The sequence below is a fragment of the Pelophylax lessonae genome (genome assembly GCF_965119305.1).
Source record: "Pelophylax lessonae genome assembly, chromosome: 3".
Classification (NCBI taxonomy): domain Eukaryota; kingdom Metazoa; phylum Chordata; class Amphibia; order Anura; family Ranidae; genus Pelophylax; species Pelophylax lessonae.
In genome coordinates, this window is record NC_138770.1 from 40243936 (window position 1) to 40264970 (window position 21035).

General features: G+C 43.9%; 1 protein-coding gene across 1 annotated transcript in view; it reads right to left on the reverse strand.

Moving 5' to 3' along the window:
* Nucleotides 1-21035, reverse strand: part of LOC309550292 (uncharacterized protein) — a 979642-nt gene that overhangs the window by 142107 nt on the left and 816500 nt on the right. Inside the window, 1 exon segment of the mRNA XM_082250695.1 lies at nt 11495-11875. Coding sequence (XP_082106821.1) covers nt 11495-11875 — 381 coding nt within the window.

Sequence of the window (21035 nt, forward strand, 5' to 3'; positions counted from 1 at the left end):
ACCTCATCCATGCAGAACCCAGTCTCTCAGATGAGGACAGTGAGGCTGACACAGATTCAGGCCGGCGTGAGAGTTCAGACAGCAAGAAGCCAGATGATACTGTGAACTCGGCGGAGCTGATGATTCAAGTGGATCAGGTCCAAGCTCAAATGTGCCAGGCGCTAATGCAGGTGATGGAGACTCAAGGGAGAATACAGGAGCCAAGAAGTAGTCCTAGAGGGCCAGGACCTCTCTCTCTCTCAGAGACAGGGGCTGTTTTGAATGTGGAGAAGTTGGATACTTCAGGGCTAAATGTCCCAAGAGAGGGGTTAGCCCAAAACTACTGGAAGAAGTGTTAAAAGTATTACAGAAGCTTTTCTCTCCAAAGAAAGCCGAAAACTTTCGGGGACCACGGTGAAGGATCCAATTGAGCATTCAGAGACCAAAACAGAGCTCCGTTAGAAAAACATTAAAAAGAAGGCGAAGGACAGGGCCCTCTGCTAGATCTTCTGCTTCTACGCCTTTAAAAAAAAAAAAAGAGTCGCCTGGGTGCGGGGGAAAGACACAAGGGTTCAATGCATCCACTCCTCAAAGAAAGAAAAAAAGGATTCTGTCACCATCAACAAAATCAGAGTGCAGACAGTTGAATCACCGGTGAAAAGTACACCAAGACAAATCGTGGAAAAAATTCCATCATCAAGGCCGAATATGGTGTCACCAGTGAAAACTACACCAAGACTCATAGAGGAACGAGTTACATCTGCACAGAGGAGACTGTTTATGACTCAGCCTGTAGATGCTCAAGCTAGAAGTGTGTCTAAGAGGTTGGTGGGACCTGCTCCAATAGTCTTGTTACAAGTGGAGAGGTTTTTACCAAAACTTTACTCGATACCGGAGCTCAAGTAACACTATTGTATCGAGACTTTTATGACAAATACTTAAAACACATCCCCTTGTGCAAGCTGGAAGAGTTAGAGATTTGAGGCATTGGAACTCAGAAATTCCCAAATGATGGATACATACCTATTAAGATAGCCTTTGACCCTTCATTGGCAGGGATGGCTTTTGATACGTTAGCTGTGGTTTGCCCCCGGCCTCCAGGGACAAACTCCCGAACTCCATATTGATAGGAACCAATACCGAGTTGGTACAAAGACTACTCATTCCGTTGGTCACCAAGGGTTCGGTCGCTGAAGAGCTGCATCCCCAGTAAAGGAAAGCCTTTCAATGCATGGTGCGGGAGCAAAAGGCCCCAGCTGAAGGGGTGGGGAGATTATGGCAATTGGATACTCGGGAGAAAGTGTTGCAGCCTGGAGAAAGAACGTGTATGAAGGCTACTGTCAAGTTGTCCTGGGATCAACCAGGTCCATTTGTGGTGTTGGAGGCGGACCCACTGGGAGAGGAGACAGGGATAGAATTGATTCCTGAAATCGTACCCACAAAGACGCTGTTAAGAACTGGGGGGAAAAGTTCCAGTCAGTGTCCGTAATGTCACCGGGCAACCTGTCAGCCTGAAGCCTCAGATGGTGCAGGGTCTTGTGAGTGTGGCTACCCCGGTGACTTTGAATGTTCTAGTTCAGAAGGCTGTAGGAGAAGGCCAAGGAGAGGATTCTCAGGTCCAACGCCCTGCGGTGCCCTTCAAGTGGGGGAAGAGGATCAAGGATCAGCTGACCAGATGGGATGAGATATTCTCCAAGAATGATTTTGATGTGGGCTGTGCAAAGAGTGCTGAACACCGAATCTAGCTGAGTGAAGATAAACCCTTTCGGGAGAGGGCCAGACGATCCCTCTAAGTGAATTGGAAGACCTTTGGGAGCAATTAACTGAACTGAAGAAGTCTGGGGTCATCCGAGAGTCTAGGAGCCCTTATGCATCCCCCGTCGTGGTGGTGAGGAAGAAAAATTGAACTATTCGGATGTGCATTGACTACCGAACTCTAAACCGGCGGACCATTCCCGATAAATACAGCAGTGCTTGTCAGTAGTGAAATGGTTCAGTGTGTTAGATCTGAAGAGTGGATATTATCAAATAGCAATGCATCCGGGTGATCGGGAGAAGACAGCTTTCATCAGCCCATTAGGGTTCTTTGAATTTGATCGTATGCCACAGGGACTGGCAGGGGCTCCTGCTACTTTCCAGAGATTGATGGAAAATACAGTGGGTGATATGAACTCGATCAAGGTCCTTGTGTATCTAGATGATATCATTGTGTTTGGCAAGACATTGGAAGAACATGAAGCTCGAATTGAGAAAGTTTTCCAGAGGCTTCATGCGGAAGGGTTGAAGTTGTCATTGGAGAAATGTCAGTTCTACCAGACGTCGGTCACTTACATGGGGCACATAGTTTCAGCAGCTGGAGTGGCTACTGATCCCCAGAAGTTGGAGGCTGTTACCACTTGGCCTAGGCCCAGGACAGTTACAGAACTAAGGTCTTTCTTAGGATTCTGTTCTTATTACAGAAGATTGGTGAAGAACTTTGCACAGATTGCAAGGCCCTTAAATTAACTATTACAGAGAGAGGGAAGTGAAGAGTTGCAGAAGTCAAGTTTAAGAGAGCCCCGGTCCATGGGAACCAGGAGACCACGTGAGCCCATTCAGGATCAATGGACTCCAAAGTGTGAGCAAGCTTTTAAAGGTTTGAAGGAGAGTCTCACACAAGCTCCAGTTTTGGCTTGTGCTGATCCTTCTAAGCCCTATGAATTACATGTAGATGCCAGCCAAGATGGACTTGGGGGAGTGTTGTATCAGGAGACTGCAGGAAGGCTCCGTCCAGTGGTTTATGTGAGCCGCAGTCTTACGCCTACTGAGCAGAACTATCCAATACATAAGTTGGAGTTCATGGCTCTCAAGTGGGCAGTAGTAGACAAGCTGCGAGACTACTTATACGGGGCTTCGTTTGTGGTGAAGACTGATAACAATCCTTTGACCTTCCTGTTATCCACTGCTAAGTTGGATGGCACTGGACATCGGTGGCTAGCTGCACTATCTGAGTTTTAATTCTGTTTAAAGTATCGGCCAGGGAAGGGAAATTTGAATGCAGATGCCTTGTCCCGAAGACCATATGTTCTGGATGGTAGTGCCCGAGATTGGATACACTTAACCCCTGAGGGAGTTCAAGCGGTGTGCCAAAGTGTGGAGTATCGCCACAAAGGAGCCACGGGAGCTGAAGCTGTGGGAGTCACCCCGGCTGGAGTGCCACGCTACTATTGTGATTTGACTCAAGTGCAAAGTCGGGAACTCCCTCACCTACCAAAAGAAGACTTGAGAAGGGATCAAGGGGAGGATCCTGTGTGTGCCTTAGTCAAGAAAGCGTTGGTGGTGAAAGACCCTCGGATACTGTTGAATAGTTCGGTTGGAGGTGCCAAAGTGGTCTACAATGATTGGGACCGACTGCGGTTGGAGGATGGCATCAGATGTGTTTGCTTGAGGAGCTTGAAGGCTTCCAACAGTTGTACCTTCCGGAAAAGCATCAACTGACAGTGTTGACAGCTCTTCATCATGATCATGGATATCTGGGACCAGACAGAACCTTTAGGTTCGTTAGGGATCAGTTCTATTGACCTTTCATGAGAACTGAGATTGAAAGCTATTGCCATTCCTGTATCCCGTGTATCCAGAGGAAGACCTTACCTAGCAGAGCTGCCCTAATGGGTCATTTAAGAAGTCAAGGGCCAATGGAGCTGGTGTGCATTGATTTCTTGTGTCTTAAACCTGATCTGGGTGGGTGTAGTAATGTCCTGGTTGTGACAGATCATTTCACTAGATATGCTCAGGCTTTTCTGACACGGGAGCAACAAGCCAGTACAGTTGCTAAGACTCTGGTGGAGACGTTTTTTATTCATTACAGCTTGCCTCAGCGCATTCACTCAGATCCAGGCCGGGACTTTGAGAGTAAATTGATAAAACGACTTTGTGAGCTGCTAAGTATACAGAAGTCCAGGACCACTCTGTATTTTTCTCAGGGAGATCCACAACCTGAACGATTCAATCGTACTTTATTGAACATTTTGGGGACTTTACCTCTGGAGAAGAAACAACACTGGGGTGATCATATTAATGCTGTGGTTCACGCTTACAACAGTACCGTGAATGATTCTACTAGATATTTCCCTTATCGACTAATGTTTGGGAGAGAGGCTCGTCTGCCAGTGGATTTAGCTTTCGGAAACATTTCCAGATCATACTTCTCAAGCTTCCTATCGGGGCTATGAAAGAACTTGAGGCTAGCTTATGAAAAAGTTCTGGAGGCATCTGCTGCAAGGGAAGAACAGTTTTGATCTTGAAGTGAGAGTTCAAGATCTGCAGCCTGGGGATCCAGTGTTGTTACGAAATCTGGGAGTGCCTGACAAACATAAGTTGGCTGATTATTGGCATTCCCAACCCTACATCATCTGCAAAAGATTTCCTGGATTGCCCATGTATCATATTCGTCCAGAAGGGAAGACTGGTCCACTTAAGGCCTGGCATCAGAATCATCTTCTACCTATATCGGAAGCTATTAGAGTGTCTAAAGCCCCTTGTCCTGATGTATCACGCCCCCCTAATCTGCGGTCTAGGACTCGGCAGATGCCGGAGCACACCTTGCAAGAGGATGAGGGAGAGGAGAGTGATGAGGAAGAGCTGATTCTTGATTGGTTGTGGACTCCTCTCCCAGAAGATACCAAGAAAGTTTTCCAGCCCTGAATAGAAGATACTCAAATGTTGTCCTCCCCTAAAAGGGTGGAATGACTGTCTGTTAAGGCAGAGAGGCCCATATCATCTCCTGAAAGAGGAATCAGAGAAGTTAAATCAGAACCCACTGAAAATTCTGACTTACTAAATGCTGAGGTGAATTCAGTTCTAACTCCATCAAATAAAGGAGAAGCTGTACTAAATAGTTCGGAAGAACCACACCCTGGGTGTAGCTTTTGGGGCATGGGACGTGAACCTGAATCTGTGGAAAACATGTATTCCAGACTTCGATGGGAAAATTCATCCACCTAAAATACTTAAATATAATACCCTTGGGGAGAGTTCTGATGAACTTATTTCTACTACTCAAGGTTCCAATCAAGTACTAGTCTCTTCTAAGGAACCTTTGGTAGAGGATGACTCTGTTCCACCTTCTGACACTACTAGGTGGGCCACTAACTAACAGGTTACTGGCCTGTTGTGAGAATGATTTAACTTTTCCTAATACTTTGTATAGTTTGTTATCAGAAAATCCTTCTGTTAGTCAGTTGTTAGCTACTGTAGGTTCTAACTAGTGGAATTATTGTTTACAACTCTTTTTGAAGTATTATAGAGAAAGTCTGCTTTAATTAAGCTATTTTCTTTCTTAGGGACCAAAGACGTTCAAGTGGGGGGAGGATGTAGTCGGGACCGGACTACCATGTTCTGAAAGTGCAGACTTATCTTTATTCCTTTGGATTGTCTCTACGTCCTTATAGTGTTGGATCCAGGATTAAATTGTGATATGGCAGAGACTGAGAGAACGGCATTGTGGGAACTGTAGTCCTCTGTAAAGTGGTGGCTATGCGGCTGGATCATTTCAGAACTATCTTTCCCATAAAGCTTGGGGACAGTGAAGTATCTTGGGAAAGACTATAAAGGTATCGGCTAAACAGATTTGAGGACTCTTGCTCCTGGGACCCGTGGCGTGCACACCGGGCTGCCGTGCAGAGAGAGGGAGACAGCAGATTGCGGCCTACTGCACATCGCCTGACCCACTTGCAGGGTTTTCACTTTAGTTTGAGTGCTTCTGGGTACATATAATTGAGGGATTTACTGGCATGTTCTAAACAATTGTATTTATTGATATTCTTTGGTATTATAACAACTTGTTTATCCCAATTTTCTTGATGTCAGTCCTGCTGAACTCTGGTAGTTTATTCAGTGTTTAGCTGACTTATATAATTTTACACCTTTATATCTTGAGTAAAGTTAATTTATATATTGTGTCAGTGTATTACTTAAAGGTACATGCAATATGTCTGAGCCTAGAGTGTCAGGAGGGCTGGACGGTTCACAAGGTCAAAGCAGTGCAGAAGAACATACACTAAGCAGCAACGCTCAAGGGGTAGTGCTACACTATATTTTGCCTGCCCTAACAGACCTACATTAACTCTAGCACATACTAGAGGGTGCTACACCTGGAGCAGGTATATCCACACATCTCAACCTATAATCTGAGGAACCTCTTTACCTTTTTCCTCCAGCATCAAGACAGTGGGTGCAGTTTATTTTCAGACAGTGTGTTCAATAGCTTCTGAATGTGGCCCTGTAGTAGTATCAGCCATATTGTGTTCTGTGCAGCCTCCATGAAGTCTTCCAACTCTTACTTTACCCTACTGGCCACTTACCTGCCCTGTGACATCTGGCACCAAAATTGCATCCATCCCAGACAGAGCCACCAAATGTTACAGGATTGTCAATGGTCTAAGGGCAAAGTGTAACAAGAAGTACAGAACAAGTGTTGCTCACTTGCATTCTGAGTTTAATATGAGGCTGGTGGCATCACTATGCTGTGGTCCCAGGCTATATATTAGAGCTCCCTCTAGCTGCAAGCTAGTAAAAACATTGCTGGGAGGCTTGTGACCTATGTCCTTGCATCCAATCTCCCTTGTATACTGTTGGTTTCATCTTGTGTTCTTCAATATCTATTGTACCCACAGAATTTGGCACAGCTGGGCGAATACTTGTCAAATTTATCCAACAAATTTTTAATATTCTACCCCTACCTTACAACTGTACTTTTATTTTCTCCATCAGCCCATCCCCCACAGTTATTACCTTTTGTATCACTTGACCCTCCCTCTTAGATTGTAAACTCTAATGAACAGGGCCCTCTGATTCCTCCTGTATTAAATTGTATTGTAACTGTACTGTTTGCCTTAACGCTGTAAAGCGCTGCGCAAACTGTTGGCACTATATAAATCCTCTATAATAATAATGATAAAAAAAAAAAAAAAAAGAGCCCTTAGTTTACTTCGATAGGCACGGCTTCAACTAATTTTGTATAAGGCCCCTTTTAAACCTGGAGACAAAGAAGATTGTACACTACCGTGGGGTGGTAACACGGGTGCGTATGACATGATAATCTCTGCCACATCCCATCATTCAAGTTAGATAGAAAATTAGATAGACATTAGCGGATGAAAACATTTTTTTACCTAACGCTGGTACCCTTTTACGGGCAACCAGGGAGCCATTGGTACTTTACTTACCATGAGATGAATTGCCCCCCAAGTCATATTGGTTTAATATTTGCACCTACGTCTATGAACTAAGGAAACCACTAGGGTCCCTTACTCCTGCTATACATCATTACGGATATCCTGGGAATGTTCTGACGAGCTCCTGAGGAAGTGACATGTCCCAAAACATGTGGGGCTAGAACCTATATCCAATTCTCTGTTCAACCTTATCCGCAGTGCTAACCACTGAGGGACCCTTACTCCTGCTATACATCATTACAGATATCCTGGGAATGTTCTGACGAGCTCCTGGGGAAGCAACATGACGTGAAACATGTGGGGCTAGAATCTACATCCAGAATCTGTTCAACCTTATCCGCAGTGCTAACCACTGGGGGACCCTTACTCCTGCTATACATCATTACGGATATCCTGGGAATGTTCTGACGAACTCCTGAGGAAGCGACATGTCGCAAAACATGTGGGTCTAGAACCTACATCCATTTCTCTGTTCAACCTTATCCGCAGTGTTAACCACTGGGGGACCCTTACTCCTGTTATACATCATTATGGATATCCTGGGAATGTTCCGGCGAGCTCCTGAGAAAGCGACACGTCGTGAAACATGTGGGGCTAGAACCTACCTCCAATTCTCTGTTTAACCTTATCCGCAGTGCTAACCACTGGGGGACCCTTACCCGATAGGTCTTCCAGGGACAGACACATGCGGTTTAGTTAGGTGGTTGTTTCTTTATTTTTTATGGTTCTTATGTGCTTTTTACTGTTCTTTGCAGAATTATTTAAAAAATTTTACTATTGGTGCCTAGAAAGTCCACGTTACTCTAGATTTTATCCTTCTTTCCACCCATTTAAACCTGTGCGACTTGGGACAGCAAAGTCGCATGACAAGTCATACCCCATGATTTCATAGTTAGTGAGGTTGAAAAAAGACACCAGTCCATCCAGTTCAACCTATGATGTGTGTGTGTGTGTGTGTGTGTGTGTTTGCTGTTAACCATACATTGTATACCCCTGTATGTTGTGGTCTTTAAGGTGCCCATCTAATAGTTTTTTGAAACTATCGATGCTCTCTGCTGATACCACTGCTTGTGGAAGAGAATTCCACATCCTTACTGCTCTAACAGTAAAGAACCCCTTAGGCAGTGAGGGGCCCTGTGTCTTATTGAATTCCCTTTCTCTGAAAAGTTTGTTCCCCATGCTAGGGTCACCAGTACAGTATTTGTACATTGATATTAGGGATTGACCGATTATCTGCAATGCCGATATATCGGGGGCTGATATGCACTTTCCCCAATATAACGGAATCGGCCCTGGAGATTACCAATATTACTGATATTTCAGGAAAGTGCTGTACTGGAGTGATACCTGCAGCTAGAGGCATCACCCTGGTACCGGTGTCCATAGCCGGCTGTCATTACAAGGAGCGGGATGGGACGTCCCCTCCCCTCCCGCCGCCTCCCCTCAGCGGCTCGCCCGGGTCTCCCATCCCACTAGAGACACTGGCATCCTACCTGCATGGCTGCCGAAGAGAAGACCCGATCAAAGCTGCATTCCGCTCTGATCGGGTCTCCATGTAAAAAACCTGGAAGTGATGTCATGATGTACTCGGCGGCAAATTAAAAAAAATGCGAGCATTCAAAACAGCCAAATTTGGCGTTTTGAATGCTTTTAAGTGCAGTGGAGGGGTTTGGGGTCTTTTAGACCCCCAGATCTCTTCACCACAGTACCTTTTAATAAAAGAAAAAAAAAATTTAAATGTCCGAAAATATCAGCCGATACCGATATCCGATGACCAAAATATCGGTATCGGCACAAAAAAAAAAAAAAAAAAAACGATATCAGTCGATCACTAATTGATATTATATTCCCTCTCATCGTCTCTTCTCTAGAGAGAATAAGTTCAATGCTTGCAGTCTTTCCTCATAGCCAATGCCCTCCAGTCCCTTTATTATCTTTGTTGCCCTTCTCTGGACTCTCTCCAGTTACAGCACCATCCTGAGGACCCCAGAACTGGACGGCATATTTAAGATGTGAACGGGCCAGAGTCTTGTAGAGCGGGAGAATAATCTCTTTATTTCTGGAGTGAATCCCCTTTTTTATATATCCCAGTATTCTATTGGCTTTGCTTGCAGCGGCTTGGCATTGCATGCCACTGCCAAGCCTGTTGTCCACTAGGACCCCCAGGTCCTTTTCCATCATAGATTCACCCAGAGGATCACCGTCTAGCGAGTAACTTGCATTCGTATTTTTGACACCCAAATGCATTACTTTACATTTTTCAACATTAAACCTCATCTGCCATGTAGTTGCCCACCCCATTATTTTGTTCATGTCTGCTTGTAAGGTTTCTACATCCTGCCCAGAAGATACTGGCCTGCTTAGTTTAGTATCATCCACAATACTCGAGATTGTGCTGGATATCCCCTCCTCTAGGTTGTTTATGAATACATAAATGAAACAGGATTGGTCCCAGGAGAGATCCTTGGGGGACCCCACTTTCCACACCTGCCCAACTAGAGTACTCCCCATTTATCACCACCCTCTGGACTCTCCCCTGGAGCCAGTTCTCTATCCAGGTACTCACCCTATGGTCCATACCTATGTACCTTAGTTTGTACAGTAAACGTTTGTGGGGAACTGTATCAAATGCCTTTGCAAAGTCCAGACACACCACATCCACAGGTCCTTTCTTTATCCAGATACACCACATCCACAGGTCATTTCTTTATCCAGATACACCACATCCACAGGCCTTCCTTTATCCAGATACACCACATCCACAGGCCTTCCTTTATCCAGATACACCACATCCACAGGCCTTCCTTTATCCATCTACACCACATCCACAAGCCTTCCTTTATCCAGCTACACCACATCCACAGGCCTTCCTTTATCCAGATACATCACATCCACAGGCCTTCCTTTATCCAGATACATCACATCCACAGGCCTTCCTTTATCCATCTACACCACATCCACAAGCCTTCCTTTATCCAGATACACCACATCCACGGGCCTTCCTTTATCAGGCTACACCCCATCCACAGGCCTTACTTTATCCAGATACACCACATCCACAGGCCTTCCTTTATCAAGATGGCAACTCACTTCATCGTAGAAGGTTAATAGTCTGGTTTGGCAAGAACGATTTTTCATGAATCCATGCTGATTACTACTAATAATACCGTAATAATAATAATAATTTCCAATGAGTAACATTCATATCTGTGTGACTTCAAGTCGCAGCAACTTCAAAGTAGTCCCTGCACTACTTTGGTCTGACTTTGATGCGACTTGAGGTCCATAGACCTCAAGATTAAGCACGCCTTGCTTCAAGTTGCGTCAAAAACGTGCAACTTTCAGGTCGTATAAGTGTGAAAGGGGCCTAAGAAGACCTCCAAGTGGTTCTGAAAGCTCATACTATAAAATGTACTCAGCCAATGAAAGGTAATAACTCCATTTTTATTTGTCTACTGCTATAAATGGCCAACACGGGACAACACTTCTTCCATGTCTTTGGTGATCTCTGATCTCCTTATGAAGTGTTTCTTACATGATGAAGATCAGCCATGGAGTATATCTGAGGTGTATATCAGGGTGTGCTATTTCCCCACATGAGAGCTGTGATGTCCAGCAACATTCATACAGAAAACATTTCCCGCACTCAAGGCACTAATACAGCTCGAGGGTTGTGTTAGATTTCTGATGTACAGGAAGACAGGACTTCACTGACGAACAATTCCCTCACTCAGGACAGGAAGGGGGCTTCTTCTTCTTCATGTGCAGTCTCTGATGTTTGCAAAGATGGGACTTCTGTGAAAAACATTTCCCGCACTCAGTACAGGAATACGGCTTCTCCCCCGTGTGAGATCTCTGATGTCTGTGCAGATTTGACTTCCGCTCAAAACATTTCCCGCAGTCAGAACAGGGATACAACTTTTCCACCGTGTGCAATCTCTGATGTCTGTAAAAAGCAGACTTCTTTGAAAAAGATTTCCCACACTCAGAACAGGAATGCAGCTTCTCCCCTGTGTGCAATCTCTGATGTTTGCGAAGAGATGACTTCACTGAAAAACATTTTCCGCACTCAGGACAGGAATACGGCTTCTCACCCGTGTGCAATCTCAGATGTGTGTAAAGAGAGGCCTTCACTGAAAAACATTTTCCGCACTCAGAACAGGAATACGGCTTCTCACCCGTGTGCGTTCTTTGATGAATAGAAAGATTGGACTTATCTAAAAAAAATTTCCCGCACTCAGAACAGGAAAGTGTCTTCTGCCCTGTGTGCAATCTCTGATGTCTGTAAAGATGGGACTTACATGAAAAGCATTTCCCGCACTCAGGACAGGAATATTGCTTCTCCCCTGTGTGAGATTTCTGATGTCTGTAAAGATGGGACTTCTCTGAAAAACATTTCCCGCACTCAGGACAGGAATATGGCTTCTCACCCGTGTGAGACCTCCTATGTGAAACAAGAGCTGACTTTTGCACAAAACATTTCCCACACTCACAACAGGAAAACGGCTTCTCTCCAGTGTGAGACTTTTGATGTAGGGAAAGTCTGGATTTTTGTACAAAGCATTTCCCACACTCCGAACAGGAATATGGTTTTTCCCCCGTGTGCAATCTCTGATGTGTGTAAAGATTGCACTTCTTTGAAAAACATTTCCCACACTCAGAACAGGAATACGGCTTCTTTACTGTGTGAGATCTTTGATGTCTGTTGAAATTGGATGTCTTTGAAAAACATTTCCCGCACTCAAGGCAGGAATGTGGCTTCTCATTTGTGTGAGTTCTTATGTGCACATTAAGATTTGATTTAAAATAGAAACCCTTCCCGCACTCAGTACAGGTAAACCTCTTATCTGTTGGAAGAACTACACTTTCCTTCACAGTCGGAGGTTCCTCAATATAAAAGAAATACCATGTTTCATCTACACTGTGTGGTGCCGGATGGACATTTGAGGTAGCCGGGTTTTCTCCTGGACTATACTGTGTGATGTCCTCATCTTCTACTTTACAGTCTGGAGACAAAGTGAGACAATCCTCTGAGGTCTTCCTCATCTCCTGTCCATCTACTAAAATAGAAATAAAAAGATTATTATTAGACATCAGCAGATTGGTTCCCCTAAACCTGGACTCCGCCCACATCAGGCAGCTTTGTCTCTGAGGATCTTACAATTCCACCCTCAAGGTAACTAGTAAATGGGTCCTCTGATCTCCTACCAGTGCATTTCTTTATTCATGGACCTTAGTCAGAGAGTGAGGAAACAACGAGAATTGTCTTTTATAGGAGTGACAGTGATGAGGGGATTATAGAACGAGTGTCCCCCTCCCCCTCTATCACTCATTGCCATCTTCCCAACACAAGAAGTCCCACACTTCCTTATTTAGTCCATGATTTAGTCATGAATAACAGCGAGGCTGAGCCCCACCAGAGGTCAGTGAGTGAGGCTGGGGGGAGAACAACAACAGTGAAGACTGGTCTGATCCTGAAGACCACCATCATTGGGTTATTGACTCCTCCCTCATTATCACTTTCTGTTTAAGGGTCTAAAGTTTGAGGATGTTATCACATTATTATCACCATGTAAAAGTCTGTGCTCAAATCAGAATATCAGATATAAAATGTCCAACTGCTAGAAAATGGATGTAACAAAAGAGAATACATATTATGTGTATATATAGCAGAGGTATAGTAGAAGGTAAGGGCAGTAATCAGGACTATGTAATGTACAATATATTGTATATAGTGCAGGGGTCAGGAGTATGTAATGTACAATATAGAGTATATAGTGCAGGGGTCAGGAGTATGTAATGTACAATATAGAGTATATAGTGCAGGGGTCAGGGGTATGTAATGTACAATATAGAGTATATAGTGCAGGGGTCAGGAGTATGTAATGTACAATATAGAGTATATAGTACAGGGTTTAGGAGTATGTAATGTACAACATAGAGTATATAGTGCAGGGGTCAGAATTATGTAATGTACAATATAGAGTATATACTGCAGGGGTCAGGAGTATGTAATGTACAATATAGAGTATATACTGCAGGGGTCAGGAGTATGTAATGAACAACACAGAGCATCTAGTACAGGGGTCAGGAGTAATGTACAACATAAATTATATAGTGTATGGGTCAGGACTCATAATATTGATATGCAAGAATCAGTGGAAGCTTAAATGCTTACTTGAGACAAGTTGCAGAAGTCCCACACCATGGCCTCCCATCTCCTGAGACTGCACTCAGTGACTTGGGCCTGAGACTATACAGACATATTCCTCCACCCGGCACAGCCAGCAAACAACAGAGCAGAGAACGTGCTTGATCTGGCCATGGGGGAGAAGACCCAAGGCACATGCCCCAGGTGCCTGGGCCAAGTAACACCTATGATGAAAATCTAAATTTTGCTGGCAACTGAACTTTTGAACCTACATAAACCCAGTCTAGATAGAAATCCAGGCTCAGAGAGAAAAAAAATATAATGTACAAGACAGAGAACACAGCTCGGGAAAGTGACCAGGGTATTACAGGCTGATATCACCCAGTCCTTGCCCTACTCTGGACCAATCAGTGAGCAGTATGGGTGGAGGAATGTATTTAGTGTTAATGACCCACCTGTGCTGATCTCTGTAGGAGTGTCCTCCTCTATAAATGTCCCCGTTATTCCATCCTCCTCCATAGACTGCTGATCATCCCTCACATACGTCTCTTCTTCTGTTTTACCCTCAACCTTTATATCTATCAGATCTTCACCCTAAACCATGAGAAGGATCAGTAATAACATGTGTAAAACATCACCACTAATATTAGGACATCAGATAAAAAAATCCACACATTGTCCATGTGCTCTGTCCCACCAACCTTGTACTGGTAAGGGATGGTGTGATCTTCCTGGTTCCTGGTATTAGGTGGCTTCATCATATCTTTGTGTCCTTCTGAAACTTCCTCTTTTACTCCATACTCCTCATCCTCCTCTTTATACTCTTTTTTGACAACAATATTATATTCTTTGAGGCTTCCACTCTGAATATACAGTATAATAAAATATTCAATGTAAAAAACATGATGTGCCATAAATCATAACTACCAATAATTTTTACTCATTTACCTGATGATGGGGAGGGATGGTGTGATCTTCTGGTATTGAATCCCGGGAATACAGAGGACGGGGACATCTCTCTGGTGTGTTCCTAATATTAGGTGGATCTATCATTTCCTTGTGTCCTGAAATTTCCTCCATCACTCTATACTCTTCATGCTCCTCTTTATCTTCTTCTTTAACAACATTAATATCGATGAGGTTTCCACTCTGAAAGATATAATAAAATAATAATTGTAACAAATATGATGCGTATAAATCAGAATTACAAATAATTGTCAGCCATCTACCTGATGATGGTGAGGGATGGTGTGACCTTCCTGTGGGGAATCCCGGGAATACAGAGGACGGGGACATCTCTCTGGTGGCTTTTTGTAGCTGGAAGACTCCTTCATGGTGTCCTGGTACAGAGATCTGTGTACCTTTAGAGACTTTGACTCCTCCATCACCCAATTCTCATCATCCTCCTCTTTTATCTCTTCTTTAATATCAACCTTAGAATCATATAGGTCTTTAATCTGAATATATAATAAAAATGACATCATTTGTAACAATGCAGATAATGTAAAGATCCTAATGATACTATCAGTGATTGTTCCTCGTCTACCTGATGATGGTGAGGGATGGTGTGATCTTCCTGTGTGGAATCCCGGGAATACAGAGGACGGGGACATCTCTCTGGTGGGTTCCCATTACTGGATCCATCTGTAGGAAACACACACACTGACTGAATACACTGTTTCTATGTGTTTATCAGATGATGGGGGATCTAGGTGGAGCCTCCGTACTGCTCTCTCCTTTACAATAAAGTCTCCTCTTACCCGGTGATGTGAGGGGCGGCTGATTCTTCATCATGACGTCCTTGTAGAGATCCTTGTGTCCTTCTAAATACTCCCACTCCTCCATGGAGAAATAGACAGTGACATCCTGACACCTTATAGGAACCTGACACACACAATGATACAGTCACCATCCAGACACATCCCTTGTCTGTTACTGGATAATGTCCCAGAATTCCCAGCACCGCTCACCTCTTCTGTCAGTAGCTCAGTGATCTCTCTGGTGACTTCTAAAATCTTCTTTGTATTTCTTTATTCTATCAGGGAGGTAGGTCGAGGCAATGTGACGGTCATATGATCACCAGACTTCACAGGAGGAAAACTCTACATTTCAATCACATTGTTGGTGACTTCTGGAATCTTCTACATGTTGTATCTCTCGGGTTTTAGGGAGTCACAGGGAGGCACTGTGATGGTCATATGATCTCCTGACTTCAGAAAAAAAAACAGTTTTGAGGAACCAAAAGGAATATTGATTTAGAATCCTCCTCACTTCTCTAGTCAGGTCTGTGTTTTCTAAAGAGAAAAAAGTGATGTCATGTGACCTCCCTGAATCCTCCTCACCTCACCTTTCTGGTGTCCATTTTATTACAGTCCCACTTCAGGTTAAAGTATAATTTACAAACACAGCCACTACAGGGATTAAAAGCTGGTTAAAGGCATTTTAATGCCATTAAATACAGGACAGGTCCAACTGTCCTTTGCAAGTGAGGATGCCAAGGGCCAAAAAAGAGAATCCAGCTGGATGGAAGGACATTGGAAGGAGGAATTGTGAGGTCAGTGTGATGTCATAGTATGGGCTTACTCTGGATGGAGGGACATTGGGAGGAGGAGCTTTGGGATCAATATAGTGTCAGTGTGGTTAGGAGGTGGTACACGGTCTCCTTATAGCCTGTCAAAAGCATTGCACATGTGAACAAGTCCTAATTAGGGAAACTAGGACTAATGTGGTCATAATCAGGGATACTGGGACTGGTGTGGCCATGATCAGGCACACTGTAACTGGCGTGTCATGATTAGGGACAATATAACTGGTGTGATGAGGTCAAGGAATGCAAGCCTGTGGTGGCTAGCTAGCCGAGGCAAGGCCCTTGACTGGGGTTGGAGGGAATGAGGGGGAGCTTATTCTGAACTAGTACACAACTTACCAACCAGCCAGCGACCAACCAAATTGACCTGTCTAACAGTATGCGTTAAAAACGGGTTTGGTTGCACACATTTGCAAATACGGTTGGTCGCTGGCTGGTTGGTAAGTTGTGACTGGAAATCTCTTAGTTTCTTTGATCTGCTTCCGCCCTTCCAGTGCTCCTTACCAATAAGACCAGTTATAGGTGGAGGCGGTGACCACTTTTTGCATTATTGATATCTATATTGAGCCAGGCAACGCACTGACACCTTTGCCGCCATTGTGCGATGTGCTGGGTGTTCAGTGTGACCCTGTGCCTTTAAGGAGGGGTGGGCTCCCTCTAGTCACCTGTCCTCCATCTATCCCATTAAATGTATGTGCTCTCATTGTAGAGACTCTTTAAATTGTAGAGTTAGGGACTGCAGATCACAGGGTGCCTTGTCGGGGCCTGCAGCTTACGCATGTATTTGCAAATGTGTGCAACCAAACCCCTGTTTTTAACGCATACTGTTAGACAGGTCAATTCGGTTGGTCGCTGGCTGGTTGGTAAGTTTTGACTGGAAATCTCGGTTTCTTTGATCTACCTCTGGCCACCATTAGACTGAGACTTTACCCTAATTCAGCAGCCTGACCACACACAGGCAGATACAAATCTTACATACAATCTGGTACACTCAAAGGGTTGGGGAGCAGTCTAGCAACTAGCACAAACTACGAGGATTCCTACAGCTATCCTATTAACTAGTAACCTAGTTTTAATCATCTTTTCCACTATCCACTTACCAGGCCCACACAAATAGTAACTTGCTAACACCTAGCAGTTTATCAGCTGGTTTGCTTGGCAACCACACACGCAGATCTACCTCCTCTCCTCATCCTTTCCCTGTCGGGGTCCCCCAAGGTTCTGTTCTTGGACCACTCCTTTTCTCAATCTACACCTCCTCCCTGGATCAGCTGATTGCCTCCCATGGCTTTCAATATCAGCTCTACACTGATGACACCCAAATCTATCTCTCCACCCCTCAGCTCACTCCTTTAGTCTCCTCGAGCATCACCAACTTACTAACAGACATATCAGCCTGGATGTCCCATCACTTTCACAAACTCAACCTATCCAAAACCGAGTTCATGATATTTCCTCCCCCCGTTCCTCTTCCCCTGATTTCTCTGTCAAAATCAACGGCTCAACTATAAACCCGTCCCCCCATGCCAAGGTCCTAGGTGTAATCCTGGACTCTGAACTATCCTTTCGGCCACACATCCAGTCACTGTCCAAAGCTTGCCGCCTCAACCCCCGCAACATCTCCAAGATACGCCCCTTCCTAACCAAATGACACCCCAAAGCTTCTAATCCACTCCCTGGTCATCTCTTGTCTCGATAACTGCAACTCCCTTCTCATTGGCTTACCTTTAAATAGGCTATCCCTCCTTCAGTCCATCATGAACGCTGCTGCCAGACTCATCAACCTTCCACCACCTTTCTGTGTCTGCTACCCCTCATTGCCAATCCCTCCATTAACTGCCACTCAACCTACAATTTAAATTCAAGTTACTAACTATAACTTACAAAGCCATCCATAACGTGGCACCCTGCTACATCACTAAACTGGTCTCAAAATACCAACCAACTCGTTTTCTTTGATCCTCCCAGGACCTCCTGCTCTCTAGATCCCTTGTCACCTCTTCCCATGCTCGCCTCCAGGACTTCTCCCGAGCCTATCCCATCCTCTGGAATGCTCTACCTCAATCTGTCTGACTATCTCCTACTTTGTCCATTTTCAGACGATCCCTGAAAACACATCTCTTCAGAGAGATCTGGCAACCACCTAACAACTGTAGTTTTATTTTCTCCATTAGCTCATCCCCAACAGTTATTACCTCTTGTATGTCTTGACTGTCCCTCTTAGATTGTAAGCTCTAACGAGCAGGGCCCTTTGATTCCTACTGTATTAAAGTGTATTGTATTTGTACTGTCTACCCTCAAGTTGTAAAGCGCTGCGTAAACTGTCGGTGCTATACAAATCCTATATAATATTAATAATAATCAGCTACCGTAGTTTACAATCTGCATGCAATCTGCCTACCCACAGTACAATTGCATGCAGATTGGCAATTAAGAGCACATAGACATTAAAATGAATCAATCTCTCTAGAGATTAGAATCCTAGCTTAGCACACAGATGCCACTTATTAATTTTATAATTTAACATCTCGAAAGTGATCAGTGCCTATAACATATACAAAGAAAGAGAATTACAAAAAGGACACACACTTTTGGCTTTTGACTAAGATAATGAAAGTGAATAAAAAACAGAAATAAAAACTTTATCCTGTAGCAGGAGCAAGCCAGAAAGTCGCGATTCACCAGTCTTGCGCCAGCTCCGTGTGAATCACCTTGTCCATATCCCATGCTCTTCATTTTATTGGAATATGAATCTGGGCAGGATTTTAACCCTTGGCCAATCAACCCTGGGGGGTGTTCCTCATTAAATGGGCCATAAATGATTCTGATAGCTGGGTCGGGGATAGGATTTCTGACACCAGTACATCAGTACAATTGCAACAATACAAATCACTACTTGGCGGCCACGCCCAGGCACTATTAGGACGGTTTTGGGGATTTCGCTTGGATTCTACATACAATTCTGCTCAAAAGTTTGCATCCCCTTGGAGAATTGGTAATATACAGGATGTAACATTTTTAAAGAGTGAGCAGCAAAACCCATTTCTTGTATTTCTTATGGGATTCATATTCTTTAACTGTAGCTCGTAACAGAATGGTGCAATCATAAAACAAAACATAACCAGTAAACAAATTAAAAATGAACTCTGTTCAAAAGTCTGCATCCCCTTAGTTCTTAATTCTGTTTATTGCCCCCTTTAGCATCAACGACAGCGGTCAGTCTTTTGGAATAGTTGTCTTTCAGGTCCCAAATTCTTGCAGGTGGTATAGCTGCCCATTCATCTTGGCAAAATGCCTCCAAGTCATGCAAAGTCTCTGGTCGTCTTGCACGAACCGCACGTTAGAAATCTCCCCAAAGTGGCTCGTTTAAATTACATTCAAGTGACTGTGATTGCCACTCCAGAATATTCACCTTTTTTTTGCTGTAACCACTGGAGGGTCAACTTGGCTTTGTCCTTAAGGTCATTGTGTCATGCTGGTAAGTCTAAGTGTGTCCCATGCGCAGCTTTCCTGCAGAAGACTGTAAATTGTCTGCCAGTTTTTACTGATAACATGCTACTTTCATTTTGCTATCAATTTTCACAAGATTCCCCGTGCCTTTAGAACAAACACACCTTCAAAATCAGTGAGCCACCACCATGCTTCACAGTAAGGAGGGTATTCTTGTCGCTATAGGCCTTGTTGACCCCTCCCCAAACATAGCGGATATAGTTGTGACCATAAAGCTCTATTTTGGTCTTATCACTCCACATTACAATGTACCAGAAGCTGTGAGGCATGTAAAAGGTGTTGTTGGGCATATTGTAACCGGGCTTTTTTTGTGGCCCTGGCACAGTAAAGGCTTCTTTGTGGCAACTCAACCATGCAGCTAATTTTTGTTTAAGTATCACCATATTGTGCTCCTTGAAACAACCACGCCGTCTTTTTCCAGAGCAGCCTGTATTTCTCCTCAGGTTACCTGTGGGTTTTTCTTTGCATCCCGAACAGTTCTTCTGGCAGTTGGCTGCCATCTTTCTTGGTCTACCTGACCATGGTTTGATATCAAGAGATCCCCAGATTTTCCACTTCTTAATAAGTGATTGAACAGTAATGACTACAATATTCACGGCTTTGGATATCTTTTTTATATCCTTTTCCATCTTTAAAAAAGTTCTATTCCCTTGTAAGCAGGTCTTTTGACAGTTCTTTTCTGCTCAACATAGTTCAGTATCTAGTCTGCTCAGCGCATCCACGTGAGAGCTAAAGAAAACTCACTGCCTATTTATACACAGACACTAATTGCAATTTAAAAAGCCACCGATGTGGGAAATTAACCTTTAATTGCCATTTTAACCGGTGTGTGCGTCACCTTGTGTGTCTGTACCAAGGCCAAACATTCCAGGGGATGGAAACTTTTAATCTGGGTGATTTTTGTTATCATTATGATATAAACAGGAGCCAAACAACTATGTCATAATAAATGGCTTCAACTTTGAGAGACAAATAGCGGAGGATAGTAAAAAAAACCCAAAGAAATTCTTTAAATATATCAACAGCAAAAAAACTAAGGCAGAGCATATTGCACACATAATTAACAATGATGGGAGGATGGTTACAGAGGACACTGAAAAAGCAACCGTGCTAAATGCTTTTTTCTCGTCAGTCTTTACACAGGAAAAGGAGGGGTACACTGACCATGACTGTATGGTTAGTAGTAATAAACAGGACTTGCCACCATGGCTAACAGAGGGGGAAATCAGGGAAAGGCTGGATAAACTTAACACAAACAAATCACCAGGACCGGATGGCATACATCCGAGAGTACTCAAGGAACTCAGTAAAGTTATATCGAGACCACTGTTCCTGATCTTTGCTGACAGTATTAGGACAGGAGATGTACCAGGGGATTGGAAGAAAGCTAACGTGATTCCAATATTCAAAAAGGGCCAGAGGCATATCCCGGGAAATTATAGGCCTGTCAGTTTGACATCAGTAGTATGTAAACTTCTGGAGGGGATGATAAGGGACTATATTGTAGAGTTTGCTAAGGACAACAACATCATCAGCAGTAATCAGCACGGGTTTACAAATGGGCGTTCTTGTCAAACCAATCTCCTTACATTCT